The sequence below is a fragment of the Meleagris gallopavo genome, chromosome 4 (genome assembly GCF_905368555.1).
Source record: "Meleagris gallopavo chromosome 4, MGAL_WU_HG_1.1, whole genome shotgun sequence".
Lineage (NCBI taxonomy): Eukaryota > Metazoa > Chordata > Aves > Galliformes > Phasianidae > Meleagris > Meleagris gallopavo.
Window position 1 is genome coordinate 40,919,383 of NC_139407.1, and position 23,346 is coordinate 40,942,728.

Genomic DNA, 23,346 nt, shown 5'->3' on the forward strand with positions numbered 1-23,346 from the left:
TTTTTCCCAATCAATCCTGTAATGTTTTCTAGTTTCTAGCTGGGCGTGACATTTCAACTGTGTAGCACATTAGGTCACTAAAGACTGATGTTTGCCTTCCTGTTTTCATTGAGTACTGGCAATTTCAAATAGTAAATCCTGCAATAGCAAAGGCTTCAGAATCATAAGAATGTCTGTATCAAGTCAAACCTGTGATCAGACTCTTAGTTTCCAGTGTCAAAAATTAGGTACTTGTATAACTACTTGTTTATTTGTGATATGTCTTCTAAATTCTTTTTAGTAAGTTTTGAGTTATATCTTAATATGTAAACTTTATTAGTAATATTTTAGAAATCCTGTTCTTCTCCAAGCCTGTTAGGTATTTTGACTGCTGGTGAAGTAACTAGAGAGTTACTGATCATCTGGGGACAGCTGCTAGTTGGTGAAACGATTTCAGGTTGCTTAAGTGTCTATCATGTTTGTATATGCTTCTCTACTGTACTGAGATGTTCTTTTCCATCCCTTCTACTCTCATTAGAAACAGAGAGAGAGAGCAGGCTTAAACTTTTAACTCTGCAGGTGATTGCTATTAATTGCAACGGAAGACGTGCTCATATCAAACTGAACATTGGATCAAAGATTTTTTTTCCTCCCTTATTTAATTGGAAGGAGGATTTACTCTCCAAAGTGCTGTTGTTCCAGACAGCAACTGTTGAATCCTGTTTTATTGATGTGTCACTTGTTGAGCTTTTGCTCTATGCACTCTTTTACCCTCATAACTTTACCAAAGGAAAAAAAAAAAAAAAAGGCAATATTATATCACAGCTTGCCCAGAGATATGGTTGACACCCCATCCCTGGAGACTTTCAAAGTGAGGCTGGATCAGACCCTGAACAACATGATCTGGTTGTGTATGTCCCTCTTCATTGCAGGAAAGATGGACTAGATAACCTTTAAAGGTCCCTTCCAACTCCAAGGATTCTATGATTCTCAGGAAATATTTTCCTGATAAATCAATACAGTGGATGTAAATACATACATACATGTGTATATATATATATAATTATAAATAAAATTAGATTTCATTACTATAAAAATACCAAATGTTTAATATTGATGCATCCTTCTGTATACTCCTGGAATGCTTTGTTGCAGGCTGTAGAAACAGAATGAACCTTGGCAGAAACAACAAAAAAAACCTCCTCAAAGTGTGCATTTGGGGCCAGAAGTGTGATAAACCTGAACAATTCTGGAGCTTGTTGTCATAAAGTCTACTGAGCCTCTGTAAACTTTGGACAGTAACAATTAGGATACTGAGTGGAGCCTGAAAATCACTTACACATGTGGAACAGCATGTACTTAAACTGGCTCTCTAGAGGTGAAAGGCCAGAATATTCCCTACTGCATTTCAAAACACAGCATTTCAAATGGGTATATGGGAAATCTTCTTATAATAAATGTTAGCAACTTTAAAATGGTTTCCCAAAGCAGCAAGATATGACTGTTTAAGTATAGTTTGAAGTCATTTCTAATTGAACTGCCAAGGAGCAGGAATAGTTAATAACTTGGATCCTGATGAATATTTCATCTCAACTTTTTTTGGTGGATGTCTGATAACCCATCTTTATATTTTCCTGGCAAAGGAGAAATCCCTTTTCATGTTCTTAATCAGTATGACAGGCAACTCTAGTGTTCTTATCATGTGTCTAGCAAAGTGGAGGAGTGGGTTTCTGGTGCTGTACCCCTTTGCCAAGCATTAGCTAGAAAAATGTAGGAAAGCCTTTTTCCACCTCACACAAGTCCTCGCCATGCTCCAGCTTTGCCGTTGTTCTGAAACAATGATTTGGCTCAACTGCACTCTCACTTTAGATTTTTGACCATCATCTTCGCATGGCTCTTGTACATCTCTCTGCTGGACAGGTACTGAGTAAAGGATAAATGTTTTGTCTTCAGGCTCATTAAGCTTGGTATATGCTCTCTTTTCTACAAGAAGCTGCTTGCTTAAAAAGTGGGGAGTAGGTGCGTTACAGCCTTTTAAAGTCTATGCTAAGGATGTGGTCCAAACAAGCAAATAAATGGAAAGTAAATTTCTGCTATCACAATATATTTCAGAGTTCTATTTCATGAACATCTAAGCAAGTTGAAAGAAGAAACTGAAATCTTCTATTTTAAAAGACTTGTTTCACTAATCATAGATGTACTTGTTTTGAGTTTTCTCCTTGCCTGAAATTTGTGCACTGATTTTCTTGTTTGCCTTTTTCATTTTTTATAAAAGGCAAAGGAGTTCTTGGAGGCTTGTATAAAATAATGTGATTGGTGTGATTCTGCTTTTCAAAGAAAATCTAGAGGGCATTTTAAGTTGAATGAGATGCTTAGTCACATTAAGGCACTGAAGTCCTGCTTGTCTTCCTTTTGGGAACTTCTCTGCAAATGAGCGGATGGAATTTGAATTTCCATCTGTGTTTTTATAATTCCCACTCACACACTGATTGCCTGAAGTGTTACTTCCATTGCAGCATTTCTACTACCTTTTTCTGTGTTATCAGAGAGTTAGATACTGTTGTGACTTGAGAAGAAATTTCTTGTCCTTTATTGGTTTATCTTTGAACCCGATATAATGTCAGCACATATTGCAGTTATGATTCTTAGCCAAAAAGTAAGTTGCAAAAGACTTCTCAATTTGCATGCCTAATTATTGTGCTTCTCCAATTTCATGCTTCATTATTTTTATGAGAACTGAATGTTTTCTGCAAGGACTGTATAAGAAAAGGGTCTTGTCCTTCTGTGCTAAAAGACAGCAGAAGGTATGGTGGAGAATCCTAAAGATTAGAACAGCAACGTGACTCTAAGTTGTTTTTTCTTTTCAGCTCATTCAGTTGTTGATGGTTCTGCTCCCTTTAATAGCTAGGATCAAATGTCACCTCCAAATTTGGCAAGCTGATCCCTTATTAGGTTTAAAGTTAAAGCCCATTTTGGCACTGGGAATTGAAAGAGCTAATTCCAGAAGAGTAAAGTTGGAATGAAGTTAGCAAGGCTGTGTGCCAGCACAGCAGATCAGTCTAGTATGCTTCATAAATTAACATGCTGACTCTTAGGTATATAATCTTTTACACAGCATAAAGTAGCTGTTAAGCAACCATCTGATGTTCTTGCCATTAAGTATTATGTGAACAAATAATGCATAAAAATTGTTAGATTTCTGAAAACTTTCATTATGTGTATTATAAAGCTGCATTCAGGAAAAGAGTTAAAATTCTTCATTAGTTGTGTAATGACACACATCTACATGAACTGTAACATAATTCTTCAGACACCCAGTACGGCCTCTAATAAAAGCAATGTCTCATTTTGTGTTTCTAAATAGGCCTGTTTTCTTGATTTCTATGACTGTGTTGCTTTAAAAAAACAAAACAAAACAAACAAAAAAAAACTACGTGATAACTGACCTCACTTTTTCCAGAGGAAAGCTGATCATATTTATTAGAGGGATGGTAAAGAGATCTAATGGGATCAAGAGACTTATCTCCTGTTCTTCCCAAATTGCAGGGGTAAAAATGTGAGTTACTACTAGCTTGTTCATAGTGGCTGCTGGCTGTTCTCACAACTGAGCTTCTCTGGTAGTGCTCTGACTACATGCACGTGGACCTGTCACCTGTTCTGTATACTGCTGATGACCAGATGTGGTTATGGTAGGACTCTGGTAGAAGTGGAAGGGGCTGCTTTTTGGACATCTTATTACTGTTTGTCTGAGACCTTTTGCAGCAGTTGGGTAGAAACTAAAGCATCTTGAGAGGGCGAAGGCTGCAGAGCAACAGCTATTATTGTGATATTCCTGGGTGCATGGGCTAAAAACTGAAGGGGTGCCTGCATTAGTGTAGGGCAAAATCCATTTACTGGTGCTTTAAGGATACTGATGGTAGGTAAGGGTATGTGTTTTCTTGCGCTGTGTTACACAACACATGTCAAGCATTGACAATGCACTGAAGCTTGCAGGCTGTGTGGCTCTTTCTGAAGCAAGTGAGGTGATAAAGAGCAGGGAAACAGTGGAGGCAATGGGAGGAACATTAGTTCTAAGGTAGGATGTTAATTTGAAATTCATTACATTGTAATTAGCAGTAGTTGTAGATCCTTAGAGGCTGCTGGATGTTAATGTTTCAGATTTTCCCAGTCACCTCCTCCTTGGTACATATCAGATGATGTGTAGTTTTTTTTATTATTATTTTTTACGTGTATTTTGTCACTGTTACCCTATTGTCAGTCATTGTGTGTGACTTACCATATTCTGAGACTAAAATGGGAATGAGGTGCTGTGGTATGATGTCCCTGCTACGAACATACACTATGATTTTAAAATGTGGTCTTCAATATAGGGTGACTACAGGCCTGCAAGATTAGCTGCCTTTTACTTCTTCAATAAGCAAATTTAAAAAGCAAATTATAGGGTAGCAAGTGGACAGATCAATACAATGGGAAACGCATTATAGCAAAGGTGCAATGATGGAAGGACTGGCACAACAGAGAGGTGCTATAAAGGAAGGGAAGAAGGTTGCTCACCCATATCAGAAGATTCCAGGTTCACAGGGAAAAGCTTTACCAAGAAGGGATCTCCAGAAAGGGATCCTTCCCCACTGGAAGTCAGCCCTTAAATGAGGTCTAAGAGAGGTGCAGCCAGGCTCCAGCCCTCCTGGTCACACAGCTGAATTGCCTTCATCTGTGCTCCCAGGACTGACCAGGTCCTTTCCTCAGGTGCTCAACCAGTGGTTTAGGCCGTGACTCAATAGTTCCCATACATATAGGAAGAAGAACGTTTATGTGGAGATTGTGTGTGCTGCTACTAAAAAAGAAGATGACCTTATTCTGTAGCACATGATGTGACTAAAATTCCGGAGAATTTTGGAAGGTTCAGGAATCTAGAAACAGATATACTGTATAATTTGTCTTGACTAGGGAAACCTGTTAGGCAGGAAGTAGTAGCATTTTTGAAGAGATTAGTATAGTTAATGAGATTTCCTTTAGTTGTTACTGGATGAAATCTTGATATTCTTGGAGCAGTGAAGTTTCTGCCAGCCTCCATAAAGATCAAAATTGTGAGCACATCTGTATGTGTGCGTGTGTCTGTGTGTACATGCATCTCTCCCTGTGGAAATGTGTCAGTGTATTTTTTTCCCCTCCTAAAATACTTTTGTCAGTAAAAGTTTATATCTTGAAGAAGATATGAAGTCAGGAGTCAAATAAAGAAGTCACTTAATTCTGAAGTATCTTTATGAAAGAGAAGCAAGGTAGGAGGCAAAGCTACCCATCCTGTCAAGGGCTCCTCATTTCTTTTGAAGTTTCTCTTCATTTTGATCTGTTTGTGGTCTCCCATGAGATGAGACTTCATATACAAACACATTATGAGATCACGGGTACAGACAACAGCACATTTTTTTTGTGCCCTGAGTACCAAACATCCTGAATGTTTTTCTCTAAGAAGCAGGCATCAAAAATATGTAACGTACAATTGTTATCTGATGTTCCATAAACCACTGTATTCTATATCTAGTTTTCTTTCACGTTTTCCGTTTCCAGTTTTCTGTGTGGCTTGAGTTTAGCATTATGAAAGTAGTTGCTATGGGAGAGTTGGCTGTATTTACTGGATCATGACAAACAGCAACAGCTGAAAGACAAATATGGTGTTCTGTTTTAAGTATAAGGTGGGATGAGAGCCAGAGATCAGCAGCTTCAGATTGTAGCAGGCCACAAAGCTGGATCTTACAATCTTGATGTGCACTGTAGTTACTCAGGCTTGACTCTTAAATTTAGCTTGTACTTAAGTATTTTCCTAGTTATAATTTTGATTTCTTTCTGCTAATTAAAAGGACATAATCAGCTTTTCAACAACCATGAATTAGTTGCTTAACAGCAAAATCGAATACTGAATAAAAGTAGTTAATTATGCATTTCACACTTTGCCCTGATTGCACTTTTCCTTTGCTTTTATTCAGTGAATGTGGGACTAAATATACAGTGAAAAAATATTTGAAAAGCTGTCAATACTGTGAAAGAATGTAAGTGCAGTGTAGGCAAAAAACAGCAGAAATGTAACTATGATGAAGTTTTGTCTTTATTGACAAGTAATCACTGCATCTGAAATAGTTAATGTAGAAACTGTCAGATATGAATATGCACAAATACAGTCTTAAACCAATATTTACATGTTCACTTTTGCTTTACTCCAGTATGTGGGGAGTTAATACTCATATATAGTTGGAACTTTTGCTCCTGAAGTTGTCGGGTAGTATAGAAATCCTGGCCAGAAATGGAGGGTAAACTCTCCATAGGGAAGACCCTTATGGAAAATTCCCTCCCCACATTGTGAAGATGGGTAAATCAGTTTAAAGAGGAAGTCATTTGAAATGCAAGTAAATCTACCTTTCGATCCTTACCCTTCTTCTCCACCTCTCATCCCCAATAAAAAAATATCAAAGTTCAAAAAAAAAAAAAAAATTCAGAAACACACACAGAAAACTGCCCCTAAAGATTAGATTTTCCTCTTGTCTGTCCATCACACTTCAGCAATTTCTGTTTTGCACTGTCAAAATCTCAAAAACAGCTTACTGAAGTATCCTCATATGAGAGTGTCAGGAGTTTAACTTGGGACCTTCAAACCAGTACTAATGGTGCTCTGTGTAAGCTGTTGGCCAGCACGGCTTTCTGGTGTGATGCAGGAGGTGTCTTCCATTTGTGAAAGTTCTGGATTTTAGGTGATGATGACCAGGAGGGCCATGAAGATAATCTGAGGGTTGGAGAACCTCCCTTATGAGGACAGCCTGAGAGAGCTGGGGCTCTTCAACCGGGAAAAGAGAAGGTTCTGAAGAGACCCCTTGGTGACCTTCCAGTACCTGAAGGGAACCTGCAAGAAAGCTGGGGAGCAACTTTTCGTAAGGGCATATAGTGACAGGACAAGGGGAAATGGTTTTAAACTGGAAGAGGGTAGATTTAGACTAGATATTAGAAGAAATTCTTTACTGTGAGGGTATTGAGATACGGGAACAGGTTGCCCCGCAAGATTGTGGGTGCCTTCTCCCTGGAGGCATTCAAAACCAGTCTGGATGAGGTTTTGAGCAAACTGGTCTAGTGGGAGGTGTCTCTGCCTATAGCAGGGGTGTTGGAACTAGATGATCTTAAAGGTCCCTTCCAACACAAACCATTCTATGACTCTATAAAGATGCTTTGTCAAGTTGACTATTTGACCTGATGATCTTGAAGGTCTTCCCCATGCTCAATGAGTATATGATGCAGGTAGCGCTTTGGGGGACGTCTGGATAAGGTGGTGTATGAGACAGAGGCACTGAATGGGGTAAAACAGATCCTTAGTATTTTTCAGTTGTAGAATGTCACCTTCCATGCATTGCAGTCTTTCCTTCGGTGAGCCTCTGGGGACTGATGGGAAGAGAATGAGTGGTGGAACAGGAGGGAAAAGTAAGAGCCCCATAGAGCGCATGAAGAGGATCTATAAATAGTGCACAGAGCTCTGCATTGGCATGCAAGCATTGCCTTCTGCTACCTCAGACATTTTGACGCATTAATTTATTCTCTTCCTTGGTTTAAGAGGGGGAAGGGCTGATTCTCACCTGTTCGAATATTTCCAGTTACATGTAGAAAACACCTATCTATAACAGATGAATCAGTAGTAGTGTAAGAAAAGCCTTTCACAGCTCCTGCGCCAGCCAGCGTTTGTACATGTTTCACATTACAGCTGCTAGTGTTAACCCTCGCCCCGGAGTGGGAAGCACTAGCTGGGCCCTCGTGTGCTCTAGATTTATCTGGCTAATGGCAGCAGCAGCAGCAGCAGTGCAATGACCCACTTAGAATGACATGTTTGGGCTACTCATGCTGTTGTTTACAGTGTTGGTTTCGCTGCGTGCTTACCTGTCTCAGTGGCAAGGGAAAATCTTGATGCAGGCTTGATTAGTCTTTTAGTACACATGATTGTAGAAAGTTTTGAAATGAACTAAAATGGAGTAGAGGCCGAAGAAGTGTTAAAGGGCCCAGTAGTTAAATAGAAAGCTACTATTCAAATTGGCTAGAGCTAGAGTGAGGCATATGGAGTGGGCCCAAGGGAGTACAGAACCCTCTCATAAAGTGAGATGGGAGCTTGTGACAGAAGTTTCTTCTCCTGTGTGCAACTGTCTGGTAACTGTCTTGACTGGAAACAGAACTACGTTATTCTTGGGGTATTTTAAAAATTGATTTTTTTTTTTCCTGATGAATGGAAAATGTAGGAGGATTACTGTGCTATGCGTGTATGTGGGTGCAAAATAAGGGCCTCAGAGTTTATTTGTGTTGGCAGCAAGAAATGTAAATGGTTGAAGCTGGAGTATCTGTTCTGAGGATGAACCTAGCAACGCATTTCTGGTTGTCAGACAACACTTGTTTTTTCCCGATGGAGTCGTTTGTGATGTAATGCCACTGTGCAGTGGAACCCTCTGCACCATATCTGCAATTAGACATGACATCACTGCTGCAGCTGCCTAGTGGGATAACTCTTTCAGTACGAAGGCTTTCTACTTTCTGCTAGATTAAATAGTGTGTTAGCACGTTGCTCCTCAATGACTTCCAAAGAAACAGAAGTTAAATATAATACTAGAGGGCAAAACTCTGTAATGGTTTATATATGGGACTCACATAAAAGCAAATGAAACAGGAATTGGGAGTTATAGATTCAGAACTGCTAAGGAATTAAGGTGCGCAGTATTACCAACCAGCAGGATGAAAACAAAAAACTGTACCTGCTGTATTGTTCAAGCTCTTTGCTGGTTTTGTTGCTGCATGTTAACCTAGAAACTTCTGTTAGTCTTTCTTTGTCTTAGAGTGGCAAAAATACATGAATAAGAGCCTGTATGTCACCAACATCACTTTCTTTCACCTAAGCAGTATCTGAGTCAGGGATGTGCAAGCAGAAATTCATTTTTCTCTTTCCCTTTCAGTGAATTGTATCATATTCTTGGTAGATAAATAGAACAATATTTGTAACTTTCAAAATAATATATTAATAAGAATAATAGATCCTGTGGAGCAATTTGAGGTAGGAGTTTAAAACTTAGCTTGTGTGGCACCAGGGGTGGATAAAACAAAATGGCACTCTTTGCATCCAATCAAATAGCCATGTGGTATTGATTACCCGAGGAGTTGCAGAAGAAAGCCTAAAGCATCCCCTGCTTACTTGGAACAGACAAGGTACCTCTTTCTATGTGTTGGACCAAGAGCTTCCAGGTTCTGTAAAATGGGTGGATTCAGGTTTGTGTCTGATTGGTCCTTACTGAGGGGTTATGCTGTGTAAACAAATTAGAAAAGGCCAGTAGTTCAATTTTTAATGTGCTGTTGCAACTGTCGTAGTGTACAATTTGACTTCAAGTGAATGTGCCAGCTAGACCCTAGAGAAGGGTACCTACTATCAGCTGTGCTGTGCAGTGGTGGCAGCTAAAGAAGTATGTTCTGGGCTCTGCCCACACTCATACTTCTTGATGTGATTAAAAACCAGCCCAAATCAGACATCCAGTTGCTTCAGTGTTTCTCTCTTGTGCAGTCATCTTTTTAAGCTAATGTAGAAAATGTATTATATCTGAAGCAAATTCAGAATCTATTGATTTCAATAGGGTTTGCTGTTAACTGAAGCAAAGCCAGGGTTTCCCTTACAGCATTTATAGTGACATGGTGAATGTACTTAGTGCAATGACCCGAGGTCTTTCTAGAGCTACTTCATAATTCTAGATTCCAAAAAGCAATGCACGAGCTAATGGGAATCTACAGGAAGCACCCTGTGTTCCTACCACAGTTGTGTACAGCAGCAGCTATAAGGCAGCTGGTGAATACCGGGCATTGCAGAATGACAACGTACTTGGCTTTGGCACGGGCAACAGAATGTTAAAACTGCTGGGGTGACCCTTAGCTTTGGGATATAGTGTTACCTTCAAAAGCTCATGCCTCAGTGTCCCTGGTTGGTTGGTGTTTTGTGGGGTTGCTTGGTTTTGTTTTGTAGAGGCCTTTGCCTCCCATGCACGTGATGAATAGCAGGCGGACAGCTTGCCAAAAGGTAGGCAGCAGAATCTGCTGCTGTTTGGGGAAGCTCTGGTTGCATGACTTTTGGATCTGTGATGCAGTGCAGCTGTGCAATGAACTTAGTTTCAGGAACACTCTAGCAGACTTTTCTCAGCCTGCCAGTATAGCTATCATGTGATAGCATTAAAAGAAAATCCTAATAGAAATTAAGATCCATGCTACATATCTCAGTAAAACTAAGGGGAATTGGTTTGCTATACCATTTTCTAGAAAAATCTGAGGTCCTTTCTAGAAAAAAATCCTAGATGTTAAACTGACTGACATCAACTTCTACAGGTCTCTCTTCTCAATTTATCTCTAGTTCTGGTTAAAGATATAGCACCTTCCAGTCCTGTGCGTTACTCTCCATGAATTTATAGGGGAATATATAAGAGTTTTACAAAAAAGCTCAAAAAGTCCTTCAGTTACTTGTTACTTTAATAGTGTAGGAGGAATTTCAACAGATCTTGCCTATTTCAGTATATTTTGTTTACCCGGACAGAACTTGTACCTTGGTGTTGTCCTTTAATTTTACATTTCTGGTCACCTTGCAACACTTTTTGACTAAACCATAGACACTACAGTTTTTCTTGGTGTCAGTGACTTGCAATTCTTATTATGATCTATCCTTACACTTTTTTTATTCCCTCTTGCAATTAGCAAAGAATTCAGATGCACAGAATCACCCGGCCAGCAGACAGAAGGGCAAACCACACAACATGTGCTTGTATACTCAGCCATTAGTTTATAGAGCAAGAGACGTGTGGTGAGTTTAAGCTAACTTAGTGCTGTAGGGGCATGTTTACCTCATAGACAGCACTGCTGGCTAAATTAGGCCTTGTCCAAATTGAAATCACTCCCAGCAGAATCTGTTTATGCTGACAAAGGAGCTCATTTGCTGGCATTTTAACAGCCCAGCTATTGTAAAGACAAAGCTGTGCAAGTCAGAAATAGATTATTTGTGCCAGAATGCAGCACTCTTTAGCAGTGAGAGTGCAGCACAGCACGTCTGGAAGGTGTCATCCTGGCAGTGGAGGCCAGCGAGGGCTGGAGGAGCAGGACCAGGGAACCCAGAGGCACCAAGAGTAACCCACTGGGAAGGAAGGCTGCTGCCTGTATGCTCTGCTTCTTGTGGGTTTGGGTTTTGTTTGAACAGCAAGCTGTTCTTTGCCAGGCAGAGACATTAACAGGAGGTAACTCAATGCTTCAGGCAGAGTCCCAAGCATAAGATGCTCTCTCCCAAACCTGTATTTTCCTTAAGTCTTATTTCTAAGTTTGTTTCTCTTGTTTTCCTTTTGTTTAAGGAAAGAATTAGGGTGTGGAACTTTTATGAGATACAAAGAGCTTCAGTAATGTAATTTATCTCTGTGCTTCAGGAGCAAAGGCCAGCTCTGGTAACAGAAAAATTACCTTGCATTAGTACTGTCAGTGCAGAAAGCCCAGGGAGTTGCTTTTGGATTTGGGAATTTTAGGGATGACACTGAAGTTGACGAAGTGACAACTGTGTTGACGATGCTGGTTGTCTGTATTGCAACCTGTGTATGCTCAGTAGTAGAAGAAAATCTCTGTAAAGACAACACTGATTGTACTTGCATGTAAAAGCTTAAAGAGCTTTGTAGCACTTAAGTAGTCTGTTACATGTATTTGAGAAATGACGGGGAAAACACTTGTGTACTCCAAGCAAAATTTATTAGAAGTCTATTCAAGAAAAAAAACACAGAGACCTTTTGCTTGTAGGAATTCAAAATCAATTACCTGAAAGCCAGGTACGAAAAACCTGTATTTTTCTAAAATCAGATACAGAGTAGAAACAGTACTTTTTAAATATCACAGGCAACAGATATTTAAGTCTTCAATCATAAATGGCATCAAAGATAGGAATTAATCTCACAGCAAAGCTGCATGCAGATCTAGTTTAAAATTGAAAGCCTTTGAAATATAAAGCTTTTGCCATTAAATCTGCAATAATAAAGGTATGCTGCACAAAGATGTTTCTTTACCTTTGTCTTAATGACATTTCTCAGTAATAAAGACATATGTACATTTAGATTTGGCTGGTAAACCATATTTTAATTAATAAAATTTTGCATAAAATGCTATCTTACAGAATTGCACTATTCAGATGTGCTTATGGTAAATAGAGCAAGTAAAGCAAAATGCATTGAAATGTTCTGTATGTAAAGAGGATGAAGATCAAATAAGAAACTTAATTTTTTTTAAACTGACAACCAAATGGCTCTGTACAAAAAAGCAAACATATGTACAAAATGCTACAGAGACTAAATACATGTTGATAATTTCAGTCCTTTACCCATGAGAAATGCAGTAGAAGCTTTTGCCATCTATAAGGTGCCAAAGAAAACAAATCTGACTCAGAAAAAAAAAAAATCAATTTTTTTTTTTTCATGAAGTCGTAGTCATTATCATCCTGTGCCTTAATTTCATATGCTATTTATGCTTAGAGTTGCATATGGAGAATGACTGTTTTCAAATACTTGATTCATTCAGGAAAAAAAACAACAACAACCCAAACCTTCTAAAACGTATTGATTTTAATACTTGTGATTTTTTTTTTTAATGTACTAAATTCCTAAAAAAGAATGTGTAACTCAGATTTTGTTAACATACGTGTGTGTGTGTGTGTGTGTGTGTGTGTGTGTGTATAGTGAAATAAATCAGTACATGATACTTGTGAATGTTTTTCAAGTGGCTATGTTAGAGGAAAAACAATCCTTTGCACTAACACTGTTTACTTGCTGCTTCTTAAAATGCCTGTGGTACATAAAAACACTAACCTCTCAGATTTCATGCTGCTGACTATTACAACATTTTGATTACAACCATTTAATGTCATATGATCAGCAGGTTGTTATTGTCTATGCTTATATCACTGTCTGTCTCTTCTTTAAATCTGAGGTTTTATGCCTCTTGCACTTCTTACCTTTGAAGAGAAAATGCTGTAGCTTTAATAGGGGAAAAAGGGTTTAGCAAATACTATTGCACCATCAGAACACTTGCAGTTCTTCCATTTTTCACTATGCTTGCTTGAGATTTTACAGTCACTGTGCATAAGTTAAAACATACAAGTGCAGGCAAAAAACCTATATTATAATTTATCATTGTAAACCAGTACAATAGGCAAACCTGTGATACAGCAAAGTGAAAGCAACAAATGCTGCCAAGCTAATAAGAATGTGAAAACTCAAAACACCTTTTTTGCTTTTTTTCTTCTTAAATAGTAAGCAGCAACTTTCCCTCTGTTGTACATGCATGCTGAAAAATTTTATTTTCCCATTGCACTTCATGATAGTACCACAAATGTCCTGAACAGGAAGGCTTTCTCCCTCTCCTCACACCCCCCCCACCGTAGCAATTCTTCTGGGTACCTGTCATCAGGCTTTTCCTATTGCGTTTCAAATAAAAAGAGTTAAAAGCAGGGAGTACTTATACGTAAGGAGGATTCCTCTTGTTTCAGAAAAGCTTAGTTATTCACACGGTAGTCGTTGCTGTAATACTGCTGGAACAGTTTGGCAGATGGGATGGGATGAGGATGAACTGGATGGCCTCTATTTGAGACTGCAAGCAAGAAAACAGAAGGCCAGCGTAGCATGTTTTCTAGCAGCTTTATGCAGATATGTTGCAGAGATGCAGCATAAATAAGAATGAAAAAAATTCACAGCCTCTTGACATAGTTTCCAGGGAAAGTACCAAAGAATTTGGTTCTTCTTGAAGTTCCTGAAATTAGAAGCAATAGATGAAAGATGGCAATAATAACAGGAAAAATCACTATGTAAGCATGTCCTTGAATTTTTTTTTTTTTACTATTTTACAAACGTATCTACTGTTCTTTACATTAAATTAAGTGAATTTTGTATTTCACTTGCGAGTTGTGAATTTTAACAAATTATAACTGCAGGAAGGAAAAAGCAAATATCGGCATATTTGATTGAATTGTATAGTTCAGTTGAAATCTCTGCTAAATCTGATGTGCTGAAATTTTGACTTGGTGTATAGAAATCAATTTAAACAGCAAACTTGTTTGTAGTTAACTAATTTGGATTTTTGAAATACTAAAGATTAGTAAGATGATAAAGAATTTAGCCACAGTGTGCATGAATGTTTATGCAATGATTTAGCCACCTTATTTAGACCTTAGCATCTGTTTGTTCAGTAATACTCAGTTTTCACAAATAGTCAATTCTGTAGCAGTACTCATGTAAGTTTTTATGAGGAGTAATACACAGTCCACTCTGTGTCAGTGTGAGAATAACAATAATGCTGTACAACAAATTAGAAGCATGTGTCAATTCCCAAGTACAGAAGTGAATAATCACCCATAACCTTCAGAGGATTTTGGTGGGGATTTCCCCTGGTAAAACCAGGTTCAGGTTTATTATAATGAATGCCAAAGATTAATTACTTTGTACGACACCAAACAAACAGGGCAGCAGAGGTCAGGAATAAAGAATATATGAAAAAGCAACCAGTTAAAACATACCCACAAACCATCCATCATCACATTTTTCCATCACATCAATGACATCTCCCTCTCTGAGCTCCAATTCATCTTCGTTCCTAGGAGTATAGTTATATAGAGCCTGAAACCTTAAATAGGACAAACGTTGCATTTTTAAAAAGAAGAAAGAGTTCTTTGCATTGTCATTAAAGAAGCTGTTTTAAACATTAACTCATAAGTAAAGCTCCCTTCAAGCATAGGAAAAGGGGAAAAGAGTTTGTTTTGCTTGGTGGAAGATATCAAGGCTAGTACCCAACTTTATCCAAAAAAACGAGGCTACAAGGCAAGCCTGATGCCACAGTATTGGTTAAAACATGATTCTGTTTAAATGTTATTGTATAGTTGAGTCACCAAAGTACAGAATGTAATTTCTTAGAGGGAGGGTGTAGCCTGGACTAGCCTCTTAACCCCCATGAGCAGAATTGAAGACCATGCTTTTGCTTTGCTGATCCTGCTGTCCTGACACTCTGCCATGGCAGAGCCAATGCATACCGTACAAACATGGCCCCTGCTGCATGGTGTGGTGTGGATGCTGAGGAGGGCAGCTCACACATACTACCTCTGAAAGTGAGGACTGCCCTGGGCTGCTCGTTAGCACCTACTAGAAGAGGATTGGCACCTGGGAACTCTGCATGTAGAAAGGTGCCTACCTCTGTGGGAAGGAGGGCAGTAATTGCTATGTGGAAATAGCTATAACCCTTTCCATTCTTAAAACTGCCCCTGCTACCTCAGTGCCTTGTTATTCACAAGTCATCACTGCTGGGGTGGGTTTTAAAGTTGTTCTTTTATGCATTAGCTAAGTAGCAAGCAACTCCAAGAAGCGAGGGCGACCATAAATGAAACCTGAGACAGTGGCCTGCACCTCGAGTACAGAGAAGGAGCAGCTGTTGGGTTCAGGCCTTTCTTCAGGTAGCTGCCCCTTGCTGGTGGGACAGCCTGTTTAGCCTGGGCTTTTCCTGTGTTCTGTAATTGTAGGAAGAGGGCAAAATGAGACCCAGCTACCTACAGGGCAGAAATAGATGGTTTTCCAAATGATTTCTGTCCAAAAGGAAGAGGAGATAGGCTGGCAAAAATGTGTGAAAGGGAAAAAATATTGTGAAGAGCCTGAGAGAAAGATTTACAGAGGTAGTGAAGGGGAAAAGAGACAAACTGAGCTGGTAAAATGAGAATAAGTTCCAAAGTGGAACACCTCATAAGAGGTATATCACAAGGTAGTATATGCATTTGCCTTGAATGTGCCTGACTGTCACAGCAGCCTTAGAAATGAACAGGGAATAAAACAGATTAAATGGAGAGAAAAAGAAGGCACAAAAAACTGTGCACAGTGACTCCCTTCAGAAGAAGGAAGCTAAAAGGAAGGTGTAGACTAGGGCAGTCACATGTGAAAGAGGGTGAAGTATTCCAGCTCTGCCATCTTAGTCATTTTTAGCTAATCCATTTTCATAACTCTTTTTATAGTCATTTCATTCCCTTTTTGATAATTTTACTTAGAATTCCTTTTGTTAGGAATTTCTTAAATAGGAAAGACTACTAAAACTTATAACACTGAGAAAATGCATATTCAAGACAATATATGGTTGACAATTTAAATATATTTGGTTTTTTTAGGATTGAGTAATTTTAGTCATGCAGTACTAAAACTCACTGAAGAACATTATTTAGATAATTATTGCTTACAAAACAGGTAGGTGCTTCAGTATGCTTAGCCATCCCACCAATAGCTTGAGGAAAAAATGGTTTAATTGAGATTGAAAGCAAAACATCCAATTTTTATTATCATTTGATAACTGCTCCTCTCTTTTCTTTTGCTGTTTCTTCAGCTAAGCTGTTAAACATTTTTAGATGCTAAGCTTTAATTGCATACAGGAGAATTCATCTAGCTCCAAAGCTCTCTGATGCTAAAGGAAAAAAATAAGAAATTGAAACAATCTTGCACTGAATTTGTATTTTAATAGCATCAAAACAACCTTATAAGTTTCATTCTGATTGCTTGCATTGTAAAAATACAACTTGAAATCTAGGTTCTTCTCCAGTTCTTCAAAAAGCTTTTTTGTATCTAATTTTTAAATTGCACATATAAATTACACAAAAGTGTTTCTGTGTTCCCATGATTAACATTATCATTCACATTCAGAATGGTTTCTGGCTAATTTGCATTGTCAGTAAAGCAGATGAGTTGAATTAATGTAAAGTCTTTTAATTGATATTCTCTAAGATGGAACAGTGGAGACAATAAGAATAAGTTTTAAAAAAAAAAAAAGTAAAACCTTACAAAATTATTGTCCCTTTTTAGTATAAACGATGGAGAACTTTAAGTTGGCAAGTCTGAGTTTGATGTATGATTACATCAAACATTAAATTATATTTCTGAAACTTTGTCCTGTGGGACTGTGTTGGATATCTTCCTACATCATGTGGTTATTTGTAAATTTATGAAATCTCTTTGTAGTTGTACTTGGCAGGTCAACAAATTATTTGAGAATGTGCTGGCTGTTGCTTAAATGTTAGGTTTGCTTTAGTAGACAAGAAGTATACTTACGGTTCCCCCCCACTGTGTATGTTTTCATGAGCAAGCACAGGGCGCTGTGGCTGAAATGAAATGATTTGAAATGTAATAAGGATTTATAGTCTAAGATCCAAGTAGTTGGATAGGCATATGATGCATAGTTGCTTAAGCTTTTGTATTCTACTTTGCTTAAAACAACCCCCCCACACACTCAACCTCACAATAAATTCTTAAGAGATGTGGCAAGCAATAGAGTCTTGGTAGGCTTAGAAATCTGATTTTTTGAGGAGGACAAAATAAAAACTAAAGCAAAACTGTTAATTTTATCAACAGTCTGTTTAGGGCATAGTAGAAAGTTGGAACAGAACTTTGCTGCATCATCACAGTGAAACAGAAATAGCACTAGAAAATTTAGATGCAAATGATGAACATTACACATTACTTGAAGTATATTTTTAGTTAAGTGAAACAAAACCTCATATACTTAATTGCAGAATTTAGACCATCCATACACAAAAGAACAATCCAATTTACATTACACACAGTACTAACTTGGCAGGCATAACATGCTATACTTTAATTCCGTTCCAGCTCAAGGGGCAGCACAAAGCCATGCAGGCTGTTGGGACCAAGAACACTAAGAATTTCTGAAAGACTGCATATAATTGTTTGAAAATAACAACACTTCTACTTTAAGATGGAAAAAAAAAAAAAGTGTATTTCCAGTGCAAATCTTTAAAAGAATTATTTTTTTGTCTTAAATCACACACCACTAATGTCCAATAAAGCTGCAGATGATGTAAATGAAAGATATTAATCCCCCAGATGAAACCTACTCAGGGAGATAATGACTTAACACACTACAGCGTAGCCCCGGCCAGAAACAGTGCAGGAGCAGCTGCTTGGAAGAGTGTTGATGTGAGTAGCGTTGACTGAAGATGCCCTATAGTGTTGAGGAGACTGACAGCTTGATACAAGTGTAGGAACTGCCACTATTTTGGGTACGTGGGTGTCAAACACAGCTTATAATACTTTCTTTCATGAATTGAGTAGATGGCAATCTGATCCTGAAGCTGTGAGGTTTTTGTTAGTGGTTCATGCTTCTCTCATTCCCGTGTTTGGCTATTCCAGTTCATCCTGCTTCAATTTTCTCTAAGATGATGCAGTCTTCTATGGGAGAAGCGTGTGATAACTAACCCACAGCCTAGTAGTATAAATTGAAAAACTAGTGCATTTTAATATTCCTCTTTTTGTACTTCCCAGCATCTCCAGATGTAATTAAAGGAGTTAGTTTATTTTCACTGTGACTGTGTATTTACTTGCAGAAAATATCATTTTTACAGTCTGTAGAGTGTAAATTTTAAAAGGTGCCTAAAGATGCAGGCAGGTAGATAACAAAACTTATTCATAAATATGAGAGCAAGGGAGGAAACAGGTTTTGAAGGGTCAAAAAGATCTGTTTATACTCTTTAATCCTCTGTTCACCATCATTTTCCTCTCTTCTATTCGTGTATAAGAAAATTATTATTGCACAATCCAACAACAAAGATTGCAAATTAGACATTCGAGTTCTTGGTAAATCTCTTTCAACAGCTGAATTGTTGAACAAAAAAAGAACATAGCACTGAGCAGGTTGCTTGATATCTGTATTGCAATCTTAGTTACAAACCTGATGTAAGCTGAATGGCAAAAGACTTCAGAGATGCAAGAGAATTCAAACAAAGTTATGGATTTTTCTTGTAATCAGTAAAAAACAATGTAATAAATGATACTATGAATGATTTTAATGCTTTGAACATATGCCATGCCAAGAAGAAATTTGGTAGATTTTCTGTATTTGCTTCAATACTAAAATATTTTACTGTTAGTTAACTACCACAGAAACAGATGACACAAGATCATGGTGAGAAATTTTTCAACTTGATGTTGCTACTACAGAGGAATCTTTGGCAGAGTTAAGATGTGGGGAAATGAGGTGCTATATCTGAACAGGAGACCTTGGAATATGATCATCTATATTACCTGAGCTTACTTTAAGTAGCTTTTCTCCCTTTTTTTCTTTTTTGTAAGTTTTTATTTCTTTATACAGTGGCATTAGCCAGAATGTGTGACGCTTATATTCTAGCCAACAGTGTTGAGGAGATACCATGAAATTTATCACCCTAAATGCTAAGTTAGTTTTCATGCTGTGGGTGTAGGCTTCTAGCTTTGGGTCAGTTTGCTACAGTATCCTGTTTTCTTGGTTTAAAAAAATAAAATTAAATAAAATAAAATTAGTAAGGCTTAATCTAAAAAATGTTAGGAAGTGTGTAGTCAAGTGAGGATTTCAGTGATAGACTTGATCTTCATGCGTGATTGATGTGCCCTTGCTTGTAGTAGTTCAGTAGAGTTCTGAATGTACAAATCTGTGTTCTTTTGGTTTTGGAATTAAATTCATAAATGCACTAAGTATTGACCAATACAGTCCCTTTAGCATACTGGCTGCATACCATTTATTTGGATTAACAAGCAAAATTAAAATAGGTCTCGGTCTTTTTTTGTGTGTGTGTGTGTGTGTGTGTGTGGATATAATTATTCTCTTTATTAAGGACTTTCTCTGAGATGGTGCTGGTACAGTACTATAAGATTTTTTTGTCTTCCTATGATTGAATTGTCTCTGTTCAAAGATGGAGAAAGTACTGTCTCCTTGTACCTTGCAGCAAACAGAGGCCTTCCAAAAAAGCTAAGACTTTGAAAATTAAAATAACCAGCATATCTTAAATTGAAATTTTGAAAAGGAAGTACCTGGAAAGAAGATGTTCTAAATCTAAATCAGTGACTACATGGAAAGCAATTAATCCCATTATAACTTTTAAGTGTCTAATGTTAGGAAATTGACGCAGAAAATAATTCAGCCTTAAAGGAAAAGTAAAGGTAAAATACAGCCCATAGATTCTCAGCCCTATGTAATTTTGATTCTTTTTATAATTGAAGACACATTTTTTTTTTTTATCCAAATGCACACAAACTAAATGTTCTGGAAAGGTAAAACTGTTACAGCTATGTTGCTGCTATATTATGACTAGGAAGGGAAAGGCTAAAGAGTGTGAGTCGAGGGTAGCTGTGCTTGGATAAAGAGTTTCAAGGGAATTCAATACAGCAGTGATGAAATATTTTGAAAAGGACATTGACTAAAAAAACCAAGAGTTCAGCATCACCAAAGCCTGCGTAAGATAATTTTTAACTTCTGGAAACTGTAACTTTAATAAACTAGAAGTACTTTTAATCAAGAGTTGTTTAGAACAAAAAACAGGCTATGTTTGCAGACCTTTGATCTTGTAGCACTGGAAATACTGTGCAGTACTGCTGAGATACAATACACTAATGGATTTATAACAAGTTTGGCACATGGAAACCTGTTGGCTTTATTCAGACATAGCACAGAAGCACAACAGGAAGAAAACACAACATACTGATAGTATTCAGACACTTTGGCAAAAACAAAATACTGAAGACACTGAGCTCCTTTAATATGGAAATGGTGTTACTGCACACTGGGCATCTGGTACCATACCCTGTGTGAATAGCTGTGACCTCTGACAGAGGAGCTGCAGGATCTCTTAGTCATCACAGGGCTACGAGGAGGTTTACCCATAACAAATATCTCTCTCTTTAAATTAGCCTAGAAAAACCACAAAAATGTATCAATTGAGTGTTTAAGAATGAAGCATCTTGGGATTTTTGCTGCTTCGTTCACACATGCAGATTGGACGTGCTTTCCTTGGTAAGAAAAGGCAAATATGCTACAGGTGCATGTAATAAGATTGGTAGTAGTTAGTACTTTCATTTTTGCACTTATCATTTTCTCAAGGGCTTGCTGCTCTGGCACGTGCATTTATGCATTAAAGTTAAGTGATCATTCAAGCACGATGCATGCATTTGAAGTAAGAACAGTTGCTGGAAGTCTATCTACTGAAGTAGCTCATTTAATACAGAAAAAGTTCAACAGCAGACAGCAGAAACACTACCTCGAAAATACAAATGACAAATGTTGTTATTTGTTGCTGTTAAACAGACACCACACCTTAAATTTGCATTTAGAAAGCAAGTACGTACTTGATGGAAAGTATTTCAAGGAAAAATCCTAGTTTGGTTAACATCACTATTAATCAGCTAAGTACTTGACATGAAGTTGTACTTAAAAGGATGGGAAGCAAATGTGAATTCTTAGGGCTGCAGGTGAGTAGAGAGGCACATGATGCTAGTGGAGTTCTGATATGGTGGAAATCTCTTCTTTGTAATGTTTGTCTGTTTGTTTGCCAGTAGAAAGTGGTAAGGCAGAAGAGCCTTTTAGGAGTTGGTGAATGGCCAAAGAAGGAAAATCAGCAGAGGTCAAAGAGGCAGGAACACATCAGCAATTCTCCTCTGGAAGTGTCTTTACAGCTCTTCCTTTAGAGGATATGTTCTTCCCGCCATCATGGATGGAAGTGATGCTTCTCTTCCATATAGCTACTTGTACTCTACTGTCCAGAATCTCAGGTCATGCTTTAGAGTTGAGACTTATTACAAATACATATATGCATATGGATGTATTTTTACATTAACAGACCTTATGAAAGTATAGAGTTTCAAGAACTCTCTTGAACACTTCACTGGTAGTGCTTGAGTCCTGGAAATGTCTTTTTTTTTTTTTTTTTTTTTTAAATTTAACAGCTGTAATAAGACTTTAGTTATGGATAACATGTACAAACAGAAGAGGGCAGGTACTGTCTGTCCTTTTTTCTAAAGCTTAAGCTAGAGGTTAAGTAGAAAGAAATAATGGCTGGGCTCCAATTTTTTTTTTAGCTGCAACTGTCCTGGCAATCTTGTCACTGTTGACTTCTGAAACAAATTTACCTACTGCTGGAATGAAATTAAATCTTTATCTCACTTCATAAATATTGCAGAAAATAATCTATTAATTTAAGCAATTTTCAAAAAGAATTAAGAGCTAAAATTCTTTAACATCAACTCCCTCAGTTTCGTTCCTCCTAGTTCTTGATATTGTGGCTCTTGTATCTGCAAAGATGAGGCCACAACCTTTGTTTATTTGTGTTCTGTGCTTCCCACCATGCCCAGCTGAGAGCAGTGTGCTGTTTAAGAGGTTGCCAGGAGTAGAAAATCCTTTTTTTTTTTTTTTTTTTTCCCCAAGAAAAGATATTCCCTCCATATTCACCTGCCTTTCTTAAACAAGGGCGAGACATATAAGGATCACCTAAAAATGCCTTTTTGCTGCTTTTATTCAAAGTGGCAGAAATAAATGCTCTGCTGTGTTTCACACCTTCCTTGCAGCAGAAGGCACTGAAGCCCATGATAGATTCATATCCTCGCAAGAACTCTTAGGGAATAACTTCCCTTCAGGAAAAAATAAACAAACAAACAAACAAAAAAAACCCCGCAACTTGTGGACCTTAAGAAGTCCATTAGGATTTTTATTAACACACAGTGTAAGATGTAGGTTTTTTCAATGATTTTTTTCAAAATTATTTTTATTTATTTATTTTTTTAAACCGTGAGGCTAATGATTGCTTTTCCCAGAACAGTTTCTCAAACTTTTAATGTGACTCTTTTTCCTTGTCACAAGGACACTCTGGGAGTCATCTTTGGAAATTGATTTTGGGTCTAAATTGCACTGGGAATTTATCTGCTTAGAGCTGTAGACTCTTTCCAGAACTCATTTTTCTGCCACAGAATTGCAGTGCTGACAGAAAGTGTAGTCTTGAAGAGAGAATAATCTTTGTTTAGTCCTTGACTAATTGATTTAGAATGTTACTCTGTGTAGAAGTGCTTTTACTGTAAAACTTAGAGCTGTTTTCCTTGGCTTTGGGTTGAAATTAAAAAGTGTTTTCAAGTACAAATATTACTTTGTTTCCATTTACTTGGATGTTGTTCAGTATTCTTACTCGAATGAAACAGAAGTCCTGTCATGAACTTTTGAAAGTGAGTTGAAGGTCTTCTGCTGTACTAGTATCTTGGAGGGCTACTTTGCAAGTAACGACTCATATTACGTTGGCCTGCGATGTTAGAAGTGGATGTTGGTACGGAATTAGACGTTAAACCTTCCCATCTATATTCCATTGCGGTTTATTGCGGTATGGTGGATGGCAGCAGAGGGGCAGTCTGACAGCATGGTGTCTGGCATGGAAGCGATATGAACCAAAGGCATGTAATTGAATTCTTCCACACAGAAAAAATGGTACCCACTGATATTCATCAGTATTTGCTGAATATTTGCGGAGACCAAACG

The 23,346-nt window shown here is 37.8% G+C and overlaps 1 protein-coding gene and 1 long non-coding RNA gene across 35 annotated transcripts in view; one reads left to right on the forward strand and one right to left on the reverse strand.

The window, feature by feature from the left end:
* LOC109367330 (uncharacterized) overlaps positions 1 to 23,346 on the forward strand; it is a 69,877-nt gene that overhangs the window by 30,213 nt on the left and 16,318 nt on the right. The window lies entirely within an intron of this gene.
* Positions 11,727 to 23,346, reverse strand: part of SORBS2 (sorbin and SH3 domain containing 2) — a 153,224-nt gene continuing 141,604 nt past the window's right edge. For all 34 annotated transcript variants that reach the window (XM_085222981.1, XM_085222997.1, XM_085222992.1 and 31 more), the window contains 4 exons: positions 20,635 to 20,742; positions 17,115 to 17,164; positions 14,558 to 14,664; positions 11,727 to 13,794 (listed from right to left, as the gene is read on the reverse strand). In XM_085222981.1, coding sequence (XP_085079107.1) covers positions 13,733 to 13,794; positions 14,558 to 14,664; positions 17,115 to 17,164; positions 20,635 to 20,742 — 327 coding nt within the window. In that variant the 3' untranslated portion in view covers positions 11,727 to 13,732. The remainder of the gene's footprint in view (positions 13,795 to 14,557; positions 14,665 to 17,114; positions 17,165 to 20,634; positions 20,743 to 23,346) is intronic.